Source organism: Leucopleurus acutus (assembly GCF_964270905.1).
Source record: "Leucopleurus acutus genome assembly, chromosome: 5".
NCBI classification, from domain to species: domain Eukaryota; kingdom Metazoa; phylum Chordata; class Mammalia; order Artiodactyla; family Delphinidae; genus Leucopleurus; species Leucopleurus acutus.
Window position 1 is genome coordinate 38,982,065 of NC_139147.1, and position 26,806 is coordinate 39,008,870.

At 31.7% G+C, this 26,806-nt stretch overlaps 1 protein-coding gene across 7 annotated transcripts in view; it reads left to right on the forward strand.

Annotated features, from left to right (window-relative positions):
* Positions 1-26,806, forward strand: part of CADM2 (cell adhesion molecule 2) — a gene marked incomplete at both ends in the record, with an annotated part of 1,072,922 nt that overhangs the window by 1,002,925 nt on the left and 43,191 nt on the right. For 2 of the 7 annotated variants that reach the window (XM_082839305.1, XM_082839306.1), the window contains one exon: positions 13,105-13,224. The exons of the other annotated variants lie outside the window; for them this stretch is intronic. In XM_082839305.1, coding sequence (XP_082695431.1) covers positions 13,105-13,224 — 120 coding nt within the window. The remainder of the gene's footprint in view (positions 1-13,104; positions 13,225-26,806) is intronic. 7 annotated transcript variants of the gene reach the window in all.

Genomic DNA, 26,806 nt, shown 5'->3' on the forward strand with positions numbered 1-26,806 from the left:
CTTTTATAACAGTTCATTACTTCTTCATTATCTTAACTCTTGCTATTCTTATTTTGAATAAAATTATCCACTATGCACCTTTCCATATTTTTACTTTTCTTTATATGTACATATTTAGCTTTTTCTAGCAAATTTCATATGTAGGACCATATAAAAACAAGTAAAATTTTTCATAACTAGTATTATTATTATAGTAGAAAGTGAAATAGTATAAAAAGCTTGTTTATGTAATGCCAATCAGTTTACTGACAGTTGCTGACTTTGTATTCCTAAAATATCACTTGACAGTTATGGTTTGTGTTATATATTTATTCATGTATCTATTGAAATGAATACTGATGAAAAATGTGATATTGCTTTTTGTTTGTTTGCTTGTTTCCAGGATAATTTACCTCAAAAATAACACATACATAGAATAAGATCCATCACATTTTATTGTTAGCTAGTAAGAACATTTATTAAAATAGTGTTTCAGGTTTTTAATTTTTATAGTAAGAGAATATTACTGCTAGAAATATCTATGTGTTTTCATTTAGTGAAAGGTATCAAACTATTAAATATGCCTTTCCAGCTTTAAAAAAAATTGATACAACTGCTACTTTCATTTCACTTTACCTTTATTGTTTAATAATAAATGTCAAAATTACACAGAGGCAGAATGTTGTACACCAAGATATTACAAATTCCTGCATCAAACCAAGCTTCCAAACTTTGTTGTTCATTTAGATACCCGTCTCTTTCAGAGACTACAGGTAAATGCAGGTTCACTTCCCATCCCAGGTGCTGATTCTTCCTTTCAGTCAATTTGTTTACCATGGGAGAGAGGGAAATTGAGTCATGGAGGGTAGCCTTTCTTTCACTTTAACACACATTTCCAAACCATCTGTTATCTCCTTCAAATACTTAACTAAGGTACAAGATATAAATTCAATTGCTTTAGGGTTTTAGTTCCTGATCCTAAATTTAGCAAAATAAATAATACATATATAGATGCATGCCATACTAATTATGAAACAGATTAGGAATATCATGAAGTAATATCCTAAATTTGTGTTTAAATTTGTCTTACTCTAGAACTAAGCAAATATGATTATAATACATACTTTCCTAGTCTTAAGGTATATATTTTATATATTCCTTCTATGATTATCAATGATTTGAAAGCTAATGAGAACTCTCATTAATTAAAATTAAGAGTGTACTTCTGTGCTTCATAGTAAATATGTAGCTAGACTAAAAAGTTGGCAGTCACACTTACATTTACTGTTATAATTATCCAGCAACAAAACATTTAGAAACATTGAGAGTCTACATGATTTTTTTTGCTTAGCTGTGCTGTTAGGAAAGGTAATACAGATCAAAATGGAAATAAGAGAGTGAATCTTTGAGCTCAGATGAGTGGGTGGGGAGCAGGAAAGAGAAGACTGGATTAGTGGACAGATGTACAGCCAGCCTAGCAAACATTTGAAAGGGATTCAGCTAAAATCTGTTTCCTCACATGGAGACAGACCTACCAGTTGGTAAATTGATTCTGTGTGCTCATAATGAGCATTTTTCCTTTGGAGATGCTTTCTTTAGAAGGATAGATGGAAAAATATACGGTGTAGGAAGAAAAGGATAGAAAAGACATCCATGTGGAACAACAAAGAATGCACTGATGGAAGAAGCCTATGGCTGCTGCTCTCATCTCCAGTTGAGAGTTTCCAGACAATAAACTAGCTGGATGAGTCTTAAAACAGTACCTTCTTTAATTGCTGAGATAAAACATAGCATCTCTGGACATGAATAAGCAGGGAGAGCTGTGATGCCTGTGGGAAAGGAGTACCTCTGACTGGATGAATATGCTGTTGAACTCTGCAGAGAGAAGTGAAATGGGATCAAGTAGTGGAGACAGGGGCACTGCTTTCATTATAAAGCATGTTGAAAAGTGGATATGTACAGGCTTACTCAACACGGAGTTGAGGCTAAATTTCATCTCTTTAAGATGAGCCTGAAGTGGATAAAGCTTCACCTTTCAAGGTAAAAATTCATTGAGATACCACTCTGAAGTAAATGTTTCTGTGGTACCTAGATGGATCACTGACTAAAGTGTCCACGCGGAAAACCCTCATTCCTGTCTGAAGGGAAGAAAGACTCCACCACCCAACAAATCCAACATTTAAAATGTTTTCCCTTGCACTCTTTATATATGATCTTTTCTGTCAATTTCAGAACAGAAGGGTTATACCCATGGCACTTAGTCTTTCTAGATTTTTTTTTATGTGCAAAAAAGGCTAGATTATAGCTTTATCAAATGTATAGAGCTCTTCTCCCCAAGTATATATGCATTAATTCATTAGAGAATTTCAATCAATATTCAATCACCCATGGGGGGAAATTGTTGGCATTCCTTTTTAGAAACAATGGCATGCCTAACTAGAAGAAGATTTTACATAAAATCTGCTTTGTAGCTTCTTACAAAAATGTAGTTTTCACAAACATTGTAACAACATATAACATACTTGTTCCAGAATCTAAGAATTATCCTTGAATCCTCTGTGCCCTTCTTTCCAATTCATCAGCAAGTTCTGCTGACGCTGTTTCCAAACCATTCTCCCAGTCACATATGACTTTATTTTAATTCTCTGCAGGGCATTTATCGTTATTTGGTATTTTAGTTGTATATTTGATTGTAGATATGTACATGTATATGTGTATTATACACGTGTACATATATTGTATATGTATGCATTTATGTGCATATGTTATATGCACAAAGCAGAAATCTTATCTTGGAGCAGTGCCTTCTAAATAGCAGGCAATCAAAAATATTTCTTTAATTAAATTTCTTTATCTGTCTGTTTCTCTCTTTCAACAGAAGAAACCTTAATAAAATAATACACATATGTATGTATAGATACATATATACATTCATAAATATGCACAAACCCATATTCACATACATACACATATATACACATATATACCTAAGTGTATATGTGTGTATGTGTGTGTATACACTGCCCTAACTTCTGAACCAAATCAGGGTAATGATATTCATTCCTTGGTCACCAAAATCAAGACCTTTAACTTTCATCCAATATTGGGAAAATAAGTGAGATGTATTTACTTGGCAATCCATATGTAAATGCCACCTTATGGATTTAAGCAGTGCACAGCATGAATAACTGTGTATAGAAGAATTCACATCTCCAATAGAAATCTTTGAAATTAGAAGAGTTTTGCAATTGACTTCACATGTCTGTTTATCTTTTCACAAAACTCTATGACGATAGCTAACTTAAAACTGGATTTGTTTTTTGGAAATCTATATCCTTTCCCTTTTTTTTAAATATATCATCTCTTATAAGGATAACATTTATCTTTAAATGTAAACAGATGTAAAACTTCTCTGATGCATGGCCTGAAAATCCACATCACAATGATATTACTACTAGTAATATTTTACTATTCCAGGAAATGTTTTCTTGAGTATCTGCTGTATATAAAGTGCTAGGCCAGGCACTGTAGATCCTATAATAAATAAGTAAACACTCTCAATTATGCCTGGACTTCTTAGTAAAAATAAACCAGTGAGGTGTTTTCACTCATATGTTTTACCATGATGCAATTTCACAGATGTTTCAAGGTCCCCTCATTAATTGTAATATTTCAGGAGACATAGCCAGGAGAATATGAAATTCCACAATTAGAAATATATTACTTTGGTAAAATGTTCACTTCTTTATTGAGCCTATATTTTAAATATAAATAATTTGGGGAAGGTTATCAATCTGTGTCACCAAATTCCATGTGGGAATTAGTTTATTAAATAAGCTTTTTTAAGGTTAAGAAAGACCCTGCTTTTGCATGAGAACTCTGAATTCTAGGGCTACAGGTGATAGGAGGGCATATTAAAAGTGGAGCTTAATAGGCATTTCTTCACAATTCTGCTTAACATTATTCTTAGTGTTTATTAGGGATTATCTGTTGTGGATACATCCAAGAGACTATTTATTAATATGCTTACACAAAAAGTATTTACAAATAGCCCTTGTTGATTTTAAGTTACAGGATAGCAAGTTTATAGTAACATTTTTGAAACACTCCCAAGTTCTCCTTTAATTTTCATTTAAGTAAGCTTTTATATTTCAATATTAAATATTCTATTTGAATGCATTTTACTACCTTTAAAAATCGATCAGACAACAAACATATATGTGAAAATTAGAATTCACTAGAATTAGTGCTGTGTAATAACTTCCAATTTAATGACAGCATTTTTTAACTTATACAAATTGGTAACATAGTACAGTAGCACAGTTTAGTTAAGCCTTAAGGATATTTAGTTCAGGATTCCAGAACCCATTGTTACTCTTTTATGGAATTTGTGTATTAAATAAGAAGAGGAATAATTTATGAATAAATGACCAGGTCTAAACTCTGTTTTTTTAGATGAAGAAGCATAGATTCAGAGGGATTAAATTATAGGCAAAATGTCTCTCAGTAATTTTATCACAGAACCTAAATGAAAAATCAAAATATCTGGATTTTTCAATCAGTAATTTTCTACTATATCATACTTCCCCTTGTGTATATTTATATTTGGTTTAAGTTTCTCTTCTAATGGGTGACAGTACTTTTCTCTCAGAGGAAACTGACATCCTCACAGAACTTAAAATGTTTGATCAAATCATCTGATTTACTTTTTGGTAAAGCACTTTTAGGAAAGAACTCCTAGTATGGAAGTAGGTGGAGCTAAATGGTATGGAATCATTCACTTCAAAGGCATTTTTTCCCACTTTAAATTTCACTTTCCTTTGTCAGTTTGGAATGTAAAAGAGTATTTTAAAAGAAAAAAATGCATACATTTTTTTCAAATGACAAACTGATTTTATTCATCAACTTTTCTTGTAATTACGTATGACTTTGGGTTACCACCTACAGTTTAAAATTGCAGTACTTTTTATTTTTCAAGAACAGCTTTTTTTATTGTATGAGGATTCCATTTAGTATGTGAAGCCAGTTGAAGCTATCAGAGGAATAAATATGGATGCATTCAAATATAATTTTAAAAAGGGCTCCTTTTTATGAAGCAGATGAGGTTACCATACAGCTCTGGAAGAAGAGGCATGCTCTGGCTAGTTGGGGCCTTGTCAACCTGGTGGCTGTCATTTAAGTAAGAGCCTTGGTACTGTTATCCATTCTTATGCTATAGCCCAAATAGGCTGCTACATGTAGCTGAATATAATGGGAACAGATAAATGTCCTTCTCTGCACAGGCAAAAAAGCAAATACAGTAAACTTTTCCTCTTACAATTGCTTCCAATGGCAGTGCAATTATCAGTAAAGTTAAGGATGCCTGTTATTTTTAAAATTAGGATATGCGAATAACTTCTTTCAAAAAGACGCTTCTTACCTTAATACTTCTAGTATACATCGAGTTCTGACTAATAATATTCCACTAATAATCTTCTATATCTCCACTAATAATCCTTGGTTTGAATTCACTCTTGATTATCCTGGGACCACCCAGGGGAGTTAGTGACATAAAGCAGAAAGGAAGTAGACATATGGAGTCCAAACTAAATGGTAGCAGTTTTTCTCCCGATTGAACACTAGTCCTTAGAGAGAAACAAGCAGTTTGGGCTTCTGGGATTCTTTAGACTTAATTTTGCTCTGAAAATCCATTCTGAATGGGCCAGAATGCAATTTTTAAAAAGAGAAACTGCCACAAAACAAAAGAGGTTGACAAGTTAGAAATTATTGTACACTGAATTTGTAGAGAACAGAACATACCTTTAACCTGAAAAGCTCGTTACTGGAAAAAAGGTGCTGTACCACTCTTCAGTTTATTGTATACAGTGCTTGTTGGAACTGATTTCATTTTGACAAGGTTATACAGGATCTGTTGTGCTCTAATAAGCTCCAATAACAAAATGTGGTTGCATTTTTCGAATTCCTTCATTAGGATGTGAAAAAAAGGGCCCCTTTTCTATTATTTTGAATTGGATATTGTGATTTAGAGCTCTAACACTTTTAAAAACATTGAAAGACTGCATTTGGAATATAAGATTCTTCAGTATGCTGCATTTTAATTTTCTAAATTATTTTTTAGACTTGAAGACTCTTAGCAGGAATTCCTAAAAATTACCTCATGAATGGTAAAAGGAGGAGAGAGGACAGTCTTTTACAGAGATTAACCATGTGTAAGGCTCAATTACTGTTTCACGTTATTAAAAGTGATACCATTTCCTATCTATTGACAACATTGCTATTACCACCAAAAGATGCATTATTTATAAAGCACCAGTCAAATTCAAAGCATAGAGCTAGGTACCCTAAGGAAGCACAGAAATATACCATGGAGTTGATGTCTAATTCTTCTGTTAGCTTATCATCTTATTGGTTCATGAAAAAAAAAACAAAAGAAAACACTAGTAATCATTAAGTGCCAAATGAAAGTGATAGCCTCCCGGTTTTCAACCACTGATTTCATGAAGAGCTCTGATATGTATTCTGTTTATGGTGAACTTTATTATTAATAAAAGTTAGAATAGTTGAGTGTATTAATTGATTATATTAATTAGAGAAAATTTTTAAATGTCACCATAGTGCTACACATGTATTTTGATAAGTAGGGAAGGAGAGAGAGAGCTATGTAGCTAGTGAGAGACACATAACCCTGGGTGTGTTCATAGTAGTGTGTCATGAATGTAAACATCTTTGTCATGGCAGTGGGGTATAGATAACAGAATGAGGGAAGCAGAGGTAAACTCGGAAAACACAAAAAGTATTCAGAGAAGGGAAATCAGTTGGGTTTTATGTGGTCAAGGAATTCTTCACAGAGCAGGTAGGAATCAGGCTGAAACTTGAGAGTGGTGTTTCACTAGGTACATCAAGAAAAGGGAGACTATTCTAAGATGAGATTGGATGATACTGAGGGGTTGGGTCAGAGTAAATTTGTCCCAAGTCAAAATTATATTTTTTAAAACAAAGACAAGTTGATTTATAAAGATTGAGCTTACAGTTTATTGGAAAGATAGGTACATAAACATACATCTCATGGTCATATAATGTATAATAAACATGTGTAGAGGTGTGTGCAAAGTGCTTGAAAGCACACTGAGGGAAGGTATTAACTCTACAGAATTGGGGGATGCTTTACAAATGAGATCATATTTAAACTGGACTTGAAAGATAGACACGAAAGAGAAAACTAATGTTGTGAAACAGGATGTGGCTCTGAGAACATGGTAGCAAAGAGAACAGAAGGAGCTGAGTCTAGAACTTGGGGAAAGCACTTGTGTCAGGGAAGATGTCTTGTGCTCCAGGCTTTGCTTTTCTGTTTATGTTAACTTGGTACTATAAGAAATAAAGAAAAGAAGCCAGGCATATATATGTTCTGAAGACCTCTAGCCCCTGTTGTTCCAGAAATCCTTAACATTGAGGTATCTGAAGACAATGGTGGGTGCAGTTTGGAGTTCACATCAGAGTCATGTAGGTTAAGCTGGAGACATGGTGGACTGATGACTTTATCATAGCAAAATTTAGCCATGGTCTCCGGACACAAAGATTTTAGTTTCCTGATTCAACAGCTTTGTTGTGTGAGCTAAAATTGTGTTTCTGCAAGTGAATAGGTTCTTACAGAAGTAACGCACAGTATTTACACTGCATTTATTTGTAACCCAACGTTCACTCACATGAGTAACTTTTGCAACCTACTTAGACTTTGTCTGCACTAATATGCAATTGTGCAATTGACTAGATTTGGGGTTCTGTCTGATATTATTGAAGTACTCCTGAATTTTCCTTTTATGTCAGAACAGCACTTTATATATGTTACAAACAAAATGAAAACTGTAATTTATTTTAATCCACATCTTATGTGTAGGTAAAACTATAAGCAAATATTTTCATGCCTGGGACCTTTATTTTTCTCAGTTTCCTATCAATAAAAATGCTCAAATTTTTCCTTTAAAGGACATCTCTGATTTTACTATGGTTACTATAGTTTTCACTAAAACTATAAAGTTTTAGATAGTGAGTCATAGACCGCTATGAATTAATTTTAATATCTTACTTAAATCATGAAGCTATTTTAGCAAGATTTATCCATTTTAGTATATAGTAAATAAGTAGTTCCCTAAGATTTAATGTGCTAGGCAAAGATTTTAAACACATAATCACAATTTCAGAGAATCTGGTGTTACACATTTGTATATATTGTGATAAAAATTTTTAACAATTTGAAAATATTTTTATATCATATTCAAACAAATTTATTATTAACTAGAATATGCTTTTATTTCTGATTTTGAAGAACTTTATTGAAATTTCTCTTGTTTGGATTTAAATTATATCTGAATAATTTATCTGTATTTGCTAATGTATCTGATCAGATCTAAACTAAAATTGAAAAATAAAATCTAGTTATTTTCACTTTGTGCACTCCTCAAGATACCTTTTTTATGCACTAGATATTTTATCAATTACTAACTTCATTATTTATACTTTAACATATAGAAAATATATAATACAGTAAATTTCTTTTGTAAATTGTAAATGATGAACTTCTTATTTTAACCATTTTTTTTCCAGGCAAATTAAACAGTATTTGATTAAATTAACATGCTCTCCAAGGAAAATGACAATAAAAATTTGAGCCCATCTTTGTATTGTAGAAAACAGAGATGAACTATCATGTAGTTAATTGACTGACCTGTCTGTTAGACAGTTATCATTCCTGAATTTTAATATTCATAAATTGCATACCATTAATTTTTCTATTTTTTATTTATAGTTATCTTAGTGTCCATTTAAATCATAGGATGTAAACATGTAAGACATATATTAAAATCTTCTAAATTTAAGTCATATTCAGCAAATTACTTATTAATATGATTGCAGATTATGTGGCTTTATAAACAGAATTAGTAAATGAATGTTGAACCAGGAGTAACTTACTTTTATTATGTGTGTGCACATGTTTGTAATTCTTCTGCATATGAATGTATTTTTATTCTTTGGAGACACAAAAATGGATGTGTCTTGGGGACAAAATGACCTGCATTTTCTATCCTGTACTATATTTGATTGAGTATTCTTTGTAGTAACAACATAGTGGTTTTTAAAAGGTACAGAATTCTAGATACCTTAAAACTAAGGCAAATTATTATTACTCATGTTTTCAATTTCGTATTTCCTTATGAAAATGTAGCTTCATTCTCATAATCAATGTTTAAATAAAAGGCAAAAGGGAATGCATCAAACCGGGACCTTTAAATAATTGCTGAATGTTTCCAAATGTTGCCACTCATTTGTAGGATAAAAACTAGAGAGTTGGGTATTTGGACTTAGGAAGACAGCTCAGAATTTTACTAATTTCTGCCTTGACAAGAGTTACAATCAGGGCTTCCCTGGTGGCGCAGTGGTTGAGAGTCCGCCTGCCGATGCAGGGGACACGGGTTCGTGTCCCGGTCCGGGAAGATCCCACATGCCGCGGAGCGGCTGGGCCCGTGAGCCATGGCCGCTGAGCCTGCGCGTCTGGATCCTGTGCTCCGCAACGGGAGAGGCCACAACAGTGAGAGGCCGCGTATGGCAAAAAAAAAAAAAAAAAAAAAAGAAGAAGAGTTACAATCATACAGATAAAATAAATGATCTTGAGATGGGAGTGTTAGAGAAATTTCTCTTTGCATTATACTTATGTTTAAGAAATTTTTTTCTATAATATAACATATTTATACATATGTGTGTAATTTTCAAGATGAGGAAACTCTATCTCAAAGTTCTTTCATCCATTAAGTGGGGATAATAATAGACAACTCATAAATTTGTTGAGATCATTCACCACTGATCACAATGAGAGTTACTTAGTGAGCCCTCGTCGTCTTACACCCTTCCTTGGAAAGTCTCAAATCAGTTGAAACTGGAGAGAGTTCATAAGGTGGTGTGGAATACATGAATCTCAGGTCAGGCTCACACAGCTTTCAAAGTTGCAGGATATGTAGGCAAAGATTCATTTTGTTAGCAAGGAAATTTATTGAAGAAAGAATTTGTAGGTTATAATCTTGAAAATGTATCCTTCAGAAAATAAAAATTGTCTGTATGTATTAAACACAGAGAAGAATTTTTCTTTGAGCAGAAGTAATGAAATATTTTAGTTCTATATTGACTAGTTGACCTGTCAAAAAAGTGGACTTTTCTAGATTCCCTAAAATATGTTTTATTTTTATAATGCTATGAACAAATTCATTTAGTAAACTTTTGTTGACCTTCTAAATTGTGCTAGGGTACCAACAATAAAGTAGGCAGAGTTCTATTCAAAGATTAATTGCCAAGTGGGGAGACTGACAACAATAAAATCAGAACAATAGAAAGTTTAGGTAAGAGAAATATCACACAATTTCCTTGGCCTTTCTGAGAATTACAACTAATTCTAACTAATCTTACATTGTTGAGTTGTAGTTGATTCTGATTAATCTCCTGGTATTGAATGTTAAGATTATTTCAACTTTTGCTATTTCACAATAGAGTTGAAATAATTGGATGGACATGAATGTGTAATAAAAAGAAAGAACAGAATGATGAAACCCTCAAAATTTTTGCAAAAATGAAAGTTTTTAAAATGTTTCAGAACATGTAGGATGAAATAATGTTACTAGTGATTAAAAATATGTAACAGTGACTGGGAGACATTTCTTATTTGACAGGTCATTTTCTTGACCCAATTGTCGTATCGGCCAAGGCTCTTTCCATCAAATTGCTTTTAGCCAGTTTGTTTTTAGGTACATATGAAGTCAAGGGGAGAAGATGAGAATGATGAGCAGATAAGCAGGAGCCAGACTATGAGTCAATAATGGTTAGTGGTGTTATCTCATCTATCTGGACCCTGTAGAAGACTCTAGGACAGTTCTCTTAAAGTGGATTAACAATTATTAAAACTACCCATTTTTTAAATGTTTTTTGAATATTAGCCTGGTGGACAAAACCCTATATATCATGCATCTTCATATGGGAAATAGGATATTGTTGGTTTATATAAGAATGCTCATGAAAATATATAGACTATCTCCAAAACAAATCAGAGTTAATTATTACCCATCTTTGTTGATATGAAGTAAGGAAAAAAATCCAAATAATATGGCGTTTTTTGGCTTAAAAAAAAAAAAGTCTGTTATTTGCACTCCAGAATCAGATACTATAGCTGGTTTTGAGACACTGCTTTTCAGATACAATGAAATTTTATTCTAACCCATTTTCTGATAGCAAATAATGTAATATTTTATAATCAGTGATAGGTTTGGTAATCTTGGGTTCTTTCCATGGAGTTTTAAAGGACTAATATTATTGTATATTCTTATATTTGTTAGCCCTGGAAGATATTTCCCTTTGCACTAATGAAATACATATATTTTGAGATCCTAATGGGCAAATGATTTTGCTAACAGACAAAGAATGTATTATTTTCTATTTTGGAAATGCGTGAAAATTAAAATTACTTTTTTTAAATTTAGAAAATGTCTTTCATTTACCTCCAGCCTGCCTAAACTATTTAGGAAAGCTTACAATGAAAATAAGAAGTTTTTATAGAAATTAATAAACAAGAAGCATATGTGCACATATACATAATATTTATTCATTTTTAATGTTGTTGAAGTCAGTTCTACTTTATGATCATGGTAATCGCACTCCAGACAATACCCATTTTCTCTAGTGATTAATGTAGCACCATTGGGTTTTCAGAAGGTTGTTTTCTTAATGTGACTGGCCAGGAAACAGGTGTAAACATAAATACCAAAGATAAGAGAGTGATCTCATGCTGTTTTCTGATGTCTCCAGCATAGAGAATTCAGCAGGTTAAAGTCTGAGGATTGAGTAGGGCTGTTTATCAGAAGTAAGGAACTAGAAAAAATTTGGTGTGACTCAGAGACTTTAACTGAGAGAATGACAGGAAGCTTTTTAATAGCAAAATAATCTGTCAAACACTCTGAATATATAGGAGCTGTGTAGCAAACATGTGAAATCAAACCCCAGCACAGTAATTACAGGTAATTTGTGAACTGTTTCTAATTTCCTCACTGTGTAAATTTTATGCCTATCCACTTGAGACAAGATTTGACTCTCTGAGGATCTTACTGAAGTTCTTATTGCTTGACACTGGCTATATTGTTTCAGTGTTCTCTATGCTGCTTTTCAAAGTTTTAGCTGCTTTTGAGTAAAAGGAAGATCTTGGTGTTAAACTCTAAGCTAATTTTTCCCTTTTTTATGTTCTCTGTATTTGAATCTACTGTCAACTTTTGCCAACTTTGACTGATTATGGACTAGGGGTTGAATGTTATGGTTCAGATATATGTTCAATAACTTCTCCTAGGTATGCCAAATAAAATAAGTCATAAACAGTTCAGAATATTGAGTTCCATGCTAGTTGACCCAATACTTGTTAAAGACTCCTAGGTACTGCAAAATTGTTAGAAGGCGTTACCAGCTAATCAGGGTAAGAATTATAAGATTCTAAACTGTACATTAACACCGTTTGTGAGAAAAGGAAAAGCAAAATAATGGTAATAATAATAGTAACAGTTGGCTTCTTTTTTGTTTGTATCTAAAGATTGCTTTCATCCTATTTCCTATCATTGTTTGCCTAAAAAAAAATCAGAGTATTTAACATGCATATATTCATCCATCGTTAACATTTCTTTAATCTTATATGGTGGTGTTATTTGTGTTTATTTTCTGTTGTGTTGTTTCTTTGTTTACTTCTTTGACAAAGCATGTCAGTTTCTGTTTTACCTCTGTATTTTGCTACTGCATGTCAAACTTCTTAAACGACCCAGCAAACGAATGAATTCTTGTCATTTTAAGTTTTACTCTAAATATTGCAGGCAATCTGCTTATAGTCAAACATTGCTCCAAGTTTTTGCTTTGTGTAGGAGCATTAAAAATCAATGAAAAACAAAATGACAAGAACTGCGTGGTACCGCCAGCTTTGTACCTGATAATCTGTTTAAGCCTGTTAAAAGTTCAACCCAAATAAGATATATGTATTTGTAATTTGAATCATTTGTGTTTCTCTTTTGTTTGCATGATATGATTTTGTTTTATATTTTTTTTTCCACTCACCAGATGTTCCCAACACTTTGCTTCCCACTACTATCATCCCCTCCCTTACCACTGCAACAGTCACAACCACTGTAGCCATAACAGCCAGCCAAACCACATCTGCAACATCCAGCAACATACGAGGTACAGTATGCTTCTTTGTTATGGCCTGGGAAACACATTAAATAGAGCTTTTAAAGGTTTTATAAAGGGTAGAGGAATAGAGATCCAATTTTACTTACTTCTAAGAAGTAATTAAGTCACCTCAGTTACTATCAGTTAAGGTTGTTGGAATAAAATATGAGACAAGATGGTACATTTTAATTTTTCTTAGTGTCAATTATGACTCTTATGAAAATGTTTCAGAATATAGGTTGAGAATATATGGAGCTCTGCAACATTGAGAGTTTAAAATGTGAACATGGGACACTGTTTTTTTTTTTTTTTTCCTTACCCTATAAATGCAAAGAAATAAGATGTTCAAAAATGCAGAGGTAGTGTTTGCTTTTTTAAGACCTTAGTTTAATGTTACTGATTTGTTATTCCTCTGCAACTAGATTAAAATGCCTGCATTGAATTTGTTGTAAAATTGGCATAATCCAGGGGTCATTATAAACTATTTGCCACATAGAACTTTTAGGTAAATATTCAATATGTCAGCCTGAAGTGATTTGCTGAGTAGAGCTACTCATGCTACTAACAGAATGTTCTGAAAGCAAATGTTCTAGACTTGTCCAGGATGACAGGAATTGATGGTTGGCTCCATGAGTAATTTCTGGCATCCGTTTACTAATAAGTATGTTTGTCTCAAACAGAGCAACCTAAAAGATATTGAAGTAATCCTTAAGGGCAAAAATAATTATTATGTCATGGTTCAGAAATATAAAAAAGCATTTCTGAGTAGTCTTTAAGTAGTTAGTAGATGATGAAAAAATAAAAAGTTGTTTGAGCACATTAGAGAAATACACATTTTAAACTTTATTTCTGCATAAGCAATGTTCAGAGACAATTTGTCCTATTTAAGTCTGTCATTTACTCTTATACATGTTTTATGTCACGTTGGCTGTCCTAATATGTGTTAAATGTAACAATGTAATTTGAAATCATGAGGACTTTACAATAATATATATCTAAAGTTTTGTCAAGGATAGACTTAACATTATTTTCCTTCACTTGTAAAGACTGTTCAGTTAGACTGTTTGTGTTTCGTAGAATTTCTAGTAATTCTCAATATTATATTGAGTTGCTGCTAGCTTTTACTTTATAGTTACTATATTACTTTTTCTCTTGTTCCAGAAAAATAGTTTAGTATCTTATAATTGTTAATTTTTAATAATTTGGTCAATTCTGTTATACAGTGTACAAGATTGATAGCTAAAGCTTGATGATAGTAACATTAAGAATTTCTCAAAATACCTAGTATTACTAAAAAAACTGTATTTGAGCTAAATCTATAAGTAGAAGAGATTAAATATCATTCTTATAACAACTTATATAAAAATGAGTAGAAAAATAATAAAAATGAAGAAAAAGTTAAAAAATACTTTATGATGTTATATGAAATATAAATATCTAAAGTTCTACTTTGCTTTTATTGTTTTTCTAAAGATTTTTTTACAAACAGTAATTCAAATGAAATGCAATTTACTGCTTACCAACAAAATCTCTATGATATTAAGTTCTGACTGTACAAACAAATCAGTTTGTTGGAAAAGGAGAGAGATATATATTGACTTAACTTTTTTTAAAAGACCTAATTATAACCTAATTATATATATATATATAGACCTAATTAAATAAAAGACCTAATTATAACCTAATTATATATATATAACAAATATAACCTAATTATAACAAATTAATTATATATAATTATAACTAATTATAACAAAGTTCATTTCTTCTTCAATAAATATTTATCAAGTACCTGCTGTATATATAAATGGCACTATGCCAGGTCCTAAAATTATGGGGATTAAACATATTGTATCTGAAATCACTAACAATTAAATTGATGCATTTCCCCCAAATAATCAGTGTCTATACTTAATTAATGAAAAGTATTCATATTCTTTGTGAGTGTATATATATATATATATATATATATATATATATATATATATTAGGCTAAAATAATAGAAAATATTTTATTTCAAAGTGAAGTGTTTAACAAATCTTTTATATTTGTTTACATGCATCTTAAGTGACTCTTATCTGTTCCATTTTAACCAGCCTGCTAAAAAGAAATCAATTTTCTACTTTTTCAAGGAAATTCATTTTTTAAAGATTTCCTAAGATGTTTTGTGAACTTTACACCATGGAATTCAAAAGTGCTGAAAAAATTTATTTTTCCTTCAAAGCAGCACACAAATAAATAAACCTCAAAGAAGACACACACACACACACACACACATACCCCCATTCCCTCTTTTTTTACTTAATAGTTGCAAGATATTATTTTTCAAATGGCACCAAGATATGTGAAAAGAAAACATATTTTATGAGTTAGGCAATTCATAGCATCTGCTTTATACAGAAAAAATAGTAGCACCAACATTGAATGTTAGTGTAATGTCTATTTTTCCCTCCTATCTTCAACGAACAACTGGGAATTGAAGGAGGTCACCAAGCTCACCTGTATGATTAATGTTCTAGTCCATATTTAAGGGAGGTGGGGATTCAGTCAATAAATAAATATTTTATGATTTTTGTACTATATTCCTTTTAATTTATATGATATTCACTTAGCTGTGCATTACCTATTAAATTAGAGGTTTCAGGTGCAATTATAGTGGAATTCATTTATCTATAAATTAGTGAAAGATGTTTCCAAATTATAGTTTAAAAGATATAATAAGAATATGTTGCCTAAGAAAAGCTAGGAACTAAATATTTTCAGCTTGCCAATGTTTTTGTTTACTTTCTTCATCTCTTTCTCTCATTCAGTAATCTAAATTACTAAGCTAACTATATTTAATTTTATTAGGTTTAAATGGCATTTCTTCAAATTTCATAAACTATAGCATTTATCTCACTATATACATACTTATTTAATAAATGACCACAAATGAATCACTGTTCATATCTCCATTTACACTTTTTCACCACCCCTGCCATTGCTGAGATTTCTATCCTAAGATATGGTAAACATCCAATTAAAAATAAAGACACATAGCTGTTGCTATATTAAAAATCAAGATAAAATAGACCAAAAGAAGCTACTCCAATTGTTAGTCATAACCTTGAGAATTTGTACATCTCTTCAATTTGTACATGAAATGCATCCTTGTGTGCAGGAAGAGGAGCTTCAACCATATGGAAGAAAAGCAGGCAATTAGCAGTACCTTGTTACAAAAAAGGGTGCTATAACACAGAGAAGGGAGCAAACTTGAACAGTCATGGGAAAGACAGAGAATAAGTGAGCCTGAGAAATATCTTTAGGTGTGAGTTTCAGTTCTTCTGTTTACAAAGTCTTTGGTCTTAGACGATGAACCAAATTTAGCATCAGCATTTTTGTCAGAAAAATGAGAAACACTTAATTCTCAGATTGCCTTGAGGATTGGATAATGTCTAGAGTTCTGGCAACATAATCAGCACTCAATGTATGACAATGATTGCTTAGTTCTTTTAAGTAAAACAAATGTGTTCACATGTAGCTGCATCTGAAATGGTATATTTTTCCTATAGTAATTCTAGTTTTAATTCTGGCAAAATTCTTTGGTGTTAGTGCACTGATTACATTTTAATTTCAAACCTATTTTTAATTGATTATGTGAAAAAAATTAAATATTAAAATGGCACTAGAGCATATGGAACTTACTTATCTATCCTTGACTATAACAACAATTTATAAATTTTCTATGAATTTTATAGGATTCTTATTTATTTATCATATACCTAAAACCTGAACATTTTATAGATCTCTTAAATATTTGCATTACAAAGCGTCACTGCTACAACACATTTTAATTTTCTGCTTATAGAAATTGCAACTTTTTAAGACTAGTGGCCTGATTAATCCTATCAACTAATTCAAAAGATATATATCTGTATATCTATATCTATATATCTATATCTATATATACTCTTTTATAAATTTGGGTTTTTTTTTAGGTCACTGTAATAAATTTTTAATGAGATAAACTTTAATGAGTTAAATATGATAATTTATAAAATGCTTCCAAATGACCTGATATGATTTCTAGTATTAATATTATTTTTGCATGGTATCGTTAATTTGAAAGCATTTTTTTAAATTTTTTATCATACTGTATAATTTTAATTTTATTATAAACTAGCTCATAATCTAAGAATCTTTAACAGCAAGCACCCTCATTTACAGATCATGATAAAAAGGTATTGAAAAGTCAAGAAACATATATGAGACACAGTGAGATATATCAGTGATTATGTCTATTTATCATGATTTTTAAAATTAGAATTCACAACTGAATCTTTTGTACTTACCAACACAGAAAAACTCCTAAATGCCTAATTATTACCTGTCTCTGCCTCTGTAAGACTGTAATTGCACTACAAGTATAGAAATGAAATGACATATGTGGAGAGAAGATGTGAAATATCTGATATACTCCCTGTCCTAATACTAAGGGTCTGTTCAAATACTTCATGCATTTCAGTATATCAGATAGGAAAAAATAAATCCTAAAAGTGATGATGAAAATGTTTGTACAATCCATGTAAAAATCCAAATGAATTATTGATTCAAGTATTGATTTAGTTTTACATCAGACTTTAAAATGGTGAAATAATTTTTTGTTAATAAAATCATACCATTTTTCTAGTAATATGAACCAATTTATTAACTATAATGAGGTAATTGCAAAGGTATCTTATTTCACAATGGCACTGCAAAACAAAAACAAAAGACATATTTTTTTTAAATTTAAGAAATCAACAATTATCAAATTATCTACAACCAGAATAATAATGACCAATCTCAAAATTTAAAGATGGGTACTGTTGTGTTGGTCCCAGCCTATTGATAGTGATGCTTTTCGCTAGGAATGCTTGAGGCACTTGCCTCAGCTCCTATTGCTTTTAGGAGCCCTCACAGACATTTCCTCCACCAGGGCCAAATGTTGAGGTTGGACCAGCCTTTGTTCTTAATATGATCGCAGGCTGTACTTCAGTAAGAAACCACTAAGGAACTTTGAGGAACAAAATTATTACTCAGAGATTCTGGAGGGCCACATAGTGAGGTCACTGGTGAAAAGAGAAAGAGAGCGCACAGACCTGGGCTCTGCCTTTATTAGGGTTCAAAGGTGGGGTGTCTAGAGTTTTGTGGGTTCACCATTTATTGGTTAATTTAAAGCATAAGAATGGGAATTAGAGCACAGGAAGGAAGAAACCAGGTCACCCAAGGTAATCAGTTATCTAGGTTACCCAGGACTTTCTGACAAAAAGAACTTCACAGGTGGGGCAGCCTAGTTTCTTACCTGGTTGTTTTGCTACAGCTGGCAATATGTTTATTTAAGGTGGATGTCTTCTTGAAATGCATGCTTCTGCAATCAAAAGTTTAATGTCAAGCACAAACTTAATGTCAATTCTTCACAATTAAATTACACATTAATTTAGTTATTATGTCTAAAAATGTAATATTAAGTAAAATATTTTAAATTATTCATGTAGAATAGAATGAATTTTAGCATACATCTACAATAAGTATAGATCCAGTCTAGAATTAAAGGCCCACTGTAATTTTAAAATCATGTGAATCATAAAATTTAACTATTTAAATGTATATGAATTTAGGGACATGGTTGATCATTAAGTATAATCCCAAAATATTACTGTTTGAAAGATCTTCCTTCTCTAAAGATCCTTGAAGCAATCTTCGTGAATTGTAGAAAAAAATCATATACACAAATTTAAGCTATATCAAATGAAAATAAATTGCGGAAGTATTTACTTTGTGCCAGTATAGAGAAAATGAGATTAATTGTAACATTCTACTCATATTTAATGTGGGCATTTTTAATGAACTGCTGTTGCCTAGAATGTTGTTTATGAAATAGTATTTTTGTATGCAGATTCCTTTGCTTCAATTGTTGTTTCATTTCTCTGGCTTCAAAATACAATATGCTAACTTAAACACAAAATGCATACATGAGCACATCAAATCACTGTCTGAAACATCTATTTAATTAAATCAGGTTAAAAAGCAATAATGATCTGACCCGTGCTTCTAATCTCTATTTCCTTTATGTCAAAGAAAATCTAGTCTATATTTTATTTTTATTTGGTTTCATTAATGTGTGCCCTCCTCCCCTTTTTGGCACAGATACTTAAAAAATAGAATACATAGAGATAAAGAAACGTTTATCAGAATAAAAGAAAACACCAGCACTGAGAAAGAATGAATGGAGTAAAATCATTATAGCTCTGAGTTAGTCATAATAAATGCATTCAAATAGAGCATTTGCAATGGTAAAATATATCATCTTGACAGAGTTAAATCCCAAAGTGTGCAAATCAAGAAGTTGTTTATGAGCTTGTATTATGAGTGTTTAGCTATTAAAAATGTTTCTGATTTTATTGATGGTAATAAAACACAATTTGCATGGTGCTGTGAGCTTTTAAAAATTAAGTGTCAATATGTTGGGCTTTTTTTCACTTGACAAAAATTAAGTAATATTTCAGTCTCCAGATGATCCATATAGAGGGAGCTGCTTATCTGCAAAAAGATAGGTTTCTACATTTAAGCTGTGAGTATAGCTAAATTTCCACTAGTCTTTTTAAAAACCATAATTACTATATAAAGTTGACTCTTTCAAAATTAAATACATGAAACATAGTTCATAATGGAAACAGGATATTAAAAATTCTTCTCACTTGGAAAGAATAAGCATGATGTATGCTCCCTCTCAACCTTGCTAAAAGTACCATATTATTAATGCTGAAGGGAGTGGCTACAGGCCAGACATGAGTGGGAGTACTGACTGGGGGTCCTGGTCTCTTACTCAGCTATAGACCCACACATTGGAATAATGGCAATGTTTCAGATTAGGTTATTCCAAGATAGCATAGGGTGCTAAAGTTATTCTTTCTATTCTAGTAGATCTTATTTGGAATAAGAATCACTTGTTATGTATAACCATTTCTGAAACCAAGTGGAGTGTTTGCCTCTGACTTGTATGAAGGTGAATTCTGGTAAAGTTTAAAAATCTTTAAATATTTACTTATTTCTTTATGGCATTTAGGAAATATTTGAAGAAAACCGGTATTCATATTTTCTTTCCCATACCACCTATTAAGGGAAGCAGAACATTTATGCTCTATTCTATTTTCTAAGGGCATTCTTGTGGCTTGTGCAATTTGAAACATCAAACATTTTTAAGAGTTTCATTTTAAGCTTATTTATTTCTTTGGCTTAGATAAATTTAAACAGAAATCTTGTTCCATTAGTTTATATTTCTTTTAAGTAAACAGTTCTACTAATATTGTTTCTACTTGTATAAATGTGAGTGTCTTAATTGATTTTATGATAATAATTCTAGATTTAATATAATCTAATAATATATACATTTCCTGCAAAACAACCTCTAAGAAAGAAAAGAAAATGTTCCCTAGTAGACTATGTGCCATTTCCTTGAATTCATTTTTATATAATATGCATACACATATAAACATTAATTTTTAAATTTCTGTAATTATTATATTCCAGAAAGCAAATCACTTATAAAATATTAAGAATAAATGAGTTACTTATTATTAGGAGGATAATCTGTTTTATATTTTAAAACCTTGGCCTACATATATGAATAAATGTATTTCCAGAACATCTCTGAAATTATTTTAAAAATCATTAATAAACTGGTTGTATCTTTCTTACTAACCAATGAATTAAATTTATGTGCTGTGCCTTTGAAGCTGAAAAGATTGCCAGCACTGCCCTTGCTTCTTTGACATTCCACATGAAACACAGTTAATAACCTCCTGTGGAAGCTTGTCGAAACACTGAATTGATACTAATTATACCAACTTTGGGATAGAAGGTGACCTTGACTTCAGCCGGAACTTTCTGCCAGGACAGTAAATAAGAGCAAATGCCACAAAGCGTGACTTCTGAGAAGGGTCTAATACAATCTATTAAATATAAGTTCGTGGACTTGCAGTAAGTACTGGGATAATTTTTATATTTTAAAACATCTCTTGCTTCAATAATACAGTAGTTTATTTCTCTAGATTTCAAATAATCTCCCATTAGTTTGCTGTACTCATTTAAATTAAGTTGTGGCCAGAAAATTAAAAGGTACTTGATGCAAAGTGTCTGTAAGGTGATTGCAGGGCAAGGAGACAGATTTTTCCAAATGGCTTCTCAAATACATACATAATATTTATACAATTTTGTATCAGAATTGCTTATGCTGAAGCTGTGATAACACTGACTCTTAATTAAAGAAATGTCTTTATAAAATTATTAAGAAAAATGACGAAGAAAAAGCAATTGTCCCAGTAGATGCACAGGTTTAAACTCTTGCCAGAAAACCTGTCAAGACCAATGATATGCAGCAGTTTCACAGATAAAAATCTGCGTTCATTGTGTTAAAAAAGAGTCAATAAAATAGAGTCAATAAAGTTACTATAAATTCTAACAGGTGAGTAAGAACAGAAATTAAACTTTCTTCACCAATATTGTTTAAAGAATTACATTAGTGTAAAGGGAATACTGTTCAAAGTGTTCAGTATAATAAAGGGAATACCTAATTTAAGACCAGTTCTTTTTCACTTTAGAAAAAAAGAGATGAACTCAAACATTCCTAGAGGCCTTTTATGTAACCCATTAGTAAGCAAAGAATGCTGATCAATGAAAGTTTAAGTAGGAAAGGAGGAAGCAACTTTGAACTAACATGAAGAATTGCATTAGATTCACTGAGAAACATTTCTTTCAAAAGCATTTGAACCATTTTTGATGTCTAAAACCCAAGTTTCATAATAAAGAAGCATAGTGCTCTTCTAGGGTAGTCTGTTAAACTGGGTAAATTACGATGGTCTTAATGCATTTTTTTCTTTTTTCTTGAAGTCATGTTTCCTAAATATTGATTATAAGTTTATTAGTTTTTACTCATTTAGATAGTGTGTGACTCAGGATATCAGTAGGAACTGATTGCAGTCTCAAAAGGGTGTAGCTAAAGAGTTTTTAATGAGGACACTTTCACAGAAATATAGGCAGAGTTTGGGAAACTAATAAGGGAGAAGCACAATTGAACTCATAATAGCAAGATGCTCTTACCAGCACCAGGCCTGAAGGGCCAAACGCAGTAAGTAGGGTTATCCTAGTCAGAAGAACTGGAGCCAGAAAAGGGGCAGTTTGCAAAGAGTGGTACTTTAATATGTAATTTTCCTTCCAGGCTAAACTTAGAAAGAAACAAGCACTCTAGACAGTAGAGGGCAGATGATGAAGCTTGATAGGGCTGGCTTTGTTATTAGACACAGAGAAATTATATATATATATATATATATATATATATATATATATATATATTTGTATCATTTAAATAACCTACTTCGCAAGAGAAAATCATTTAGAATCTTGGTGTGAAGAATACCCATCTAATTCATTGAGTAGTGAGAGATTCCTCATTTGAAATATTTTCAAATCTACTTGTATGGATACAATCTATTTCTTTTATTTGAATTAAGTGCCTTGAAAATGTTAGTTGCAGGGGGGAAAAGCTCTAAAAATGAGCTAGCCATACATTAATAATATACTGATACAGATATGTCTTATTAACTTACTATTTAAGGTATTTTAGTGTCACATAGACAAATAATTTTCAGTCCTGAGATAATAGATTTTCAGAATAGAAAATCATTTTCTTGAGAGAAGATTTTAGAAAGAACAATCACAGTCTTTAATACATAATATTATATATCTGCCTTTGATGTCCTTAAAGTATGTGTACATTATTAAGTGAGTTAAGTTGGTAGAGTGGAAACACGTAAAATAAATACAATTCAGCTTGTTTTCACTCTGAACTATACTTGTTTGCCTATGCTACAGCTTGTGTTCCTTGGCATTTTACCACCAACAGTCCAGAAAGTTTTGTTCAGAGTGGGATATAGAATAGGTTTTTAAAAGGACTAAGAATGACAGTCTAATTTTTCTGGTATTTCTAGGTATCCTATTCCCTAGTTCTGAGAGTTAGCTGGAAATTGAGCACTGTATCTCAAAATGCTGCTTTAGGGAACCAAAAACAAATCTTCATATACTTTTCTCTTAGTCCTACAGGTTAAATCCAGATATATTCCATCTTAATTCCAAGTTGAAAGAAAAGAATATGCAAATGAGAAGGAAGTTCTAAGATTTCATTTTACTACTTCATATTCGTACTTCTAATTTCTCTATTCAATTTGGTAATATATCAATGTAGCATTTTTCCTTGATAATCCATCAATGTGGGATTTTTAAAGTAACTTTAAAATGAAATGCTTCTTTACCAAAAGCTAAAAATAGTACACAACACAATTTAAATGTATAGTTATTGCTTCACTAGGTTAACAAAATGCATCAAGTCTGGACTCAGCATGAGATAGTGAAAGTAATTGCTGGGAGCAGGATATTTTTCTGTCCTCCTGATTTAGCCTCTGGACATGTTATCTCAGGCAAGTAAATTCATTTCTTTTTGCCCCAGTGGGCTATGTGAATTCCAAGGTGTTTCTCAATTTTGGGTCCTCTACCAGAATTTCAGGAAGGAGTATAGAGTTTCTGGGGGGTTTTTTTGGTTTTTTTTTTTGCTGTATGCGGGCCTCTCACTGTTGTGGCCTCTCCCATTGCGGAGCACAGGCTCCCGACGCGCAGGCTCAGCGGCCATGGCTCACGGGCCTAGCCGCTCTGCAGCATGTGGGATCCTCCCGGACCGGGGCACGAACCTGTGTCCCCTGCATCGGCAGGCGGAATCTCAACCACTGTGCCACCAGGGAAGCCCAAGTTTGTGGTATTTTTAAATCAGAACTTGTAGATAAAAATCCTTTTGCCATTTGAAATAGTGTCAGTAATTTCCTTAACATAATTCTACACGTCCAACTCATGTATGTTTGAATGTTCTGAAAAGCTAAAAGATTAAAAATGAATTGTCATACTCTGACCACAATGTTTGGCCTTTTGGTCACTGTTTCCCAGCTATATGCCAATCTCTTCTCCCATCACTTCCATTTGCACACTCATTTCCCTCCAGTATTTTCTCTTACAAAGTTTTACATACCTGAACATTATCCTGCTTGTAAAGTTTCCAACCTCACATTATGGTGGTAAAATAAATATTGAGTTCCATCTGTGATATCCATAAAACTAATGTATATGGTCCTTTTTCACCGTTCTTCAAATGAGTCCCGGTCTCTCCTGATCACCCACTTTGTAGCCAAAATCGACAGCTTAAACAAACTTTCTGATACTGTTTTCTGTTGGGATTTGACATCCATTTTGATTCAATTAAAATGGTTATAGAAAAATAGTGAAGATCATGGCTTCTGGACTTATATTATCTGGGCTCTTTTTTCCACCTTTCCGTGCATTAGCTTTGTGACCTTCCTTAAACTCCCTGTGCCTCTGTTTCCTGATCTAAAAAGTGCAAAAATAATAATATCAACTTTATAATGTAGTTTTAAAATTAAATATATTTATAACTTAATTTGCTTTAAAAAATGTCTTGCTCATAGCAAATACTGTTTTATTTTTTGTTTTGTTTTGTTTTATTTATGACCATAAACCATCTGATGCTCTACCCAGGCCTAAAACCATATTCTTTTGAATCATCTTTTTCTTCACAATAACCCATGATAGGTATTATTTTCCTATAAACAAGTAAGACACTGATTGACAGTTTCTAATTTTATATGTAGTCCAAATTACATGATTTAGGAAGAGGAAGTGGAGGAAAGAGATTTTAAAATATTATAAGACCTATTCATCTGAAAAATCTATAATACCATAAAACAGAATTAAGGGGAATCAAAATTTGAGAATTCATATTCTTTCAAACAATGCCACTGAGAATCACTGACTATTCAACCTGGAAGGGCCTTTTAAAGTTAAAAGTTTCCACTTTTTCATTTTACTGATGATCGCATAGCTAGTTTACAAATTAGTACTAAAATTTACAAACATGTAATTCTATTCACTACATTGTATTTCCTTCCAAATAGTATAACAGTTAATTTAGAAAATCAAATCAAGAAAAACAACATGTAAACTCTAAATATTTTTGTTGCAGCACCTATACATGTGTAGGAGTCTTGTTAATATTCTTTTAAGAATACACGGATAACAGACTAGATCTGGTTAAAACCTTATTGTTCTGAAATATTCTGAGATAAAATTCTTCTTCATAAAATTTAACAGATACATTTTATATGTTATTTTCTATACATCCCTACCTCAACCTGATGGAGATATCATTTTTAAATCTGAAAAACCATTATTGGGATTAGTTATTTTACTGCTTTTTCTAAACATCTAGTGTTAGCAATTTATTAACTAAATACTAAAACAAGATAAAGGATTTCCACTGAAAATCCTGTCCTTACACTTGTTGATCATTCCTACTACTTCTAATAACTTTCTCCCTTACCCCATTCTCCTGGAACCCTCATCTTATTTTCAGCATGGAGCTATAATTTTTTTTATCTTCCTTCCATAAAAGACCTCTCTGGAGTCTATCCAAGGTCAAGGCTGTCACTTTCTTCTCTCAGTGTAGTTTGGCTTTAAAATGAAAGTGTTCTGTTTAAATTTCACCTGAAGGTTTAGCTGTTCAAAAACTAGAGGGAGTCACTTCCTAAGTTTGATCAATGAGACACCAAGAAGATAATACAATGTAAACATAATTACCTGAGTAAAGAATTAATTTAAGCCTTTAGAATGAACCCCCAATGAAAGCTCATTGTATTATTTGCATAACTACAACTTAATTTTGTTATTAGAATCATTAACTTTAACATCTTCTTGACTATATATCCATAATCTATAAACTGGGGGTCATAATTATAAATGTGGGAACTGTTTAGATGTAAAATACTGCAAGTATATGTTTCTAATCACTTTTGTATTTTTTTTAAACCTTTTCTCAAACTGCCACTGGCCAGGAATCAATTATTATTATGTTTTAATTGGGAAAAGAAAAACATTAATATTCTAAGAGAATTCCATATAAAATATATTCATTTCTTTTTTAAAAAAATGGGATAATTTTTTAAATTTAGTCAATTGAACTTTTACTTCCATGGTATTTGGTTAATATAAGTCATTTATGTAATATTCCAGTTGTGATATAATAATGTAAAATGGAGTGAAGGTGATGTTTTCACATTCCTTAAGCAATTCATCATTAGTTTTTTTTTTTTTTTTGCTTTTCGTGTACTTTTTAAAATAGTAATCAAATTCCATGGTCTGGTCTTTATTTTGATCAGTAGGAAAACTAGTATATCAGTGAATCCAGTGAGGTCAGACTCTGAAAAGAAACAAATATATCATTTATCATCAATTCATTCTTTAAATATTTGTTTTATTTAAATATTTATAAACCTTTATTTTACAATAAGCATTCAGTAATGATAAGTAGCATACAAGGTCTACTTTTCACTGAGAAAGACCACCTAACCTAAAAGGAGAGAAGGGTGAAGTGAATATTAAGAGGAAGCTTCTTAACAGAGTGATCCCACCAGATATAGACAGGGTTAGCATAATTAAAATACTTATGAAGTGGTG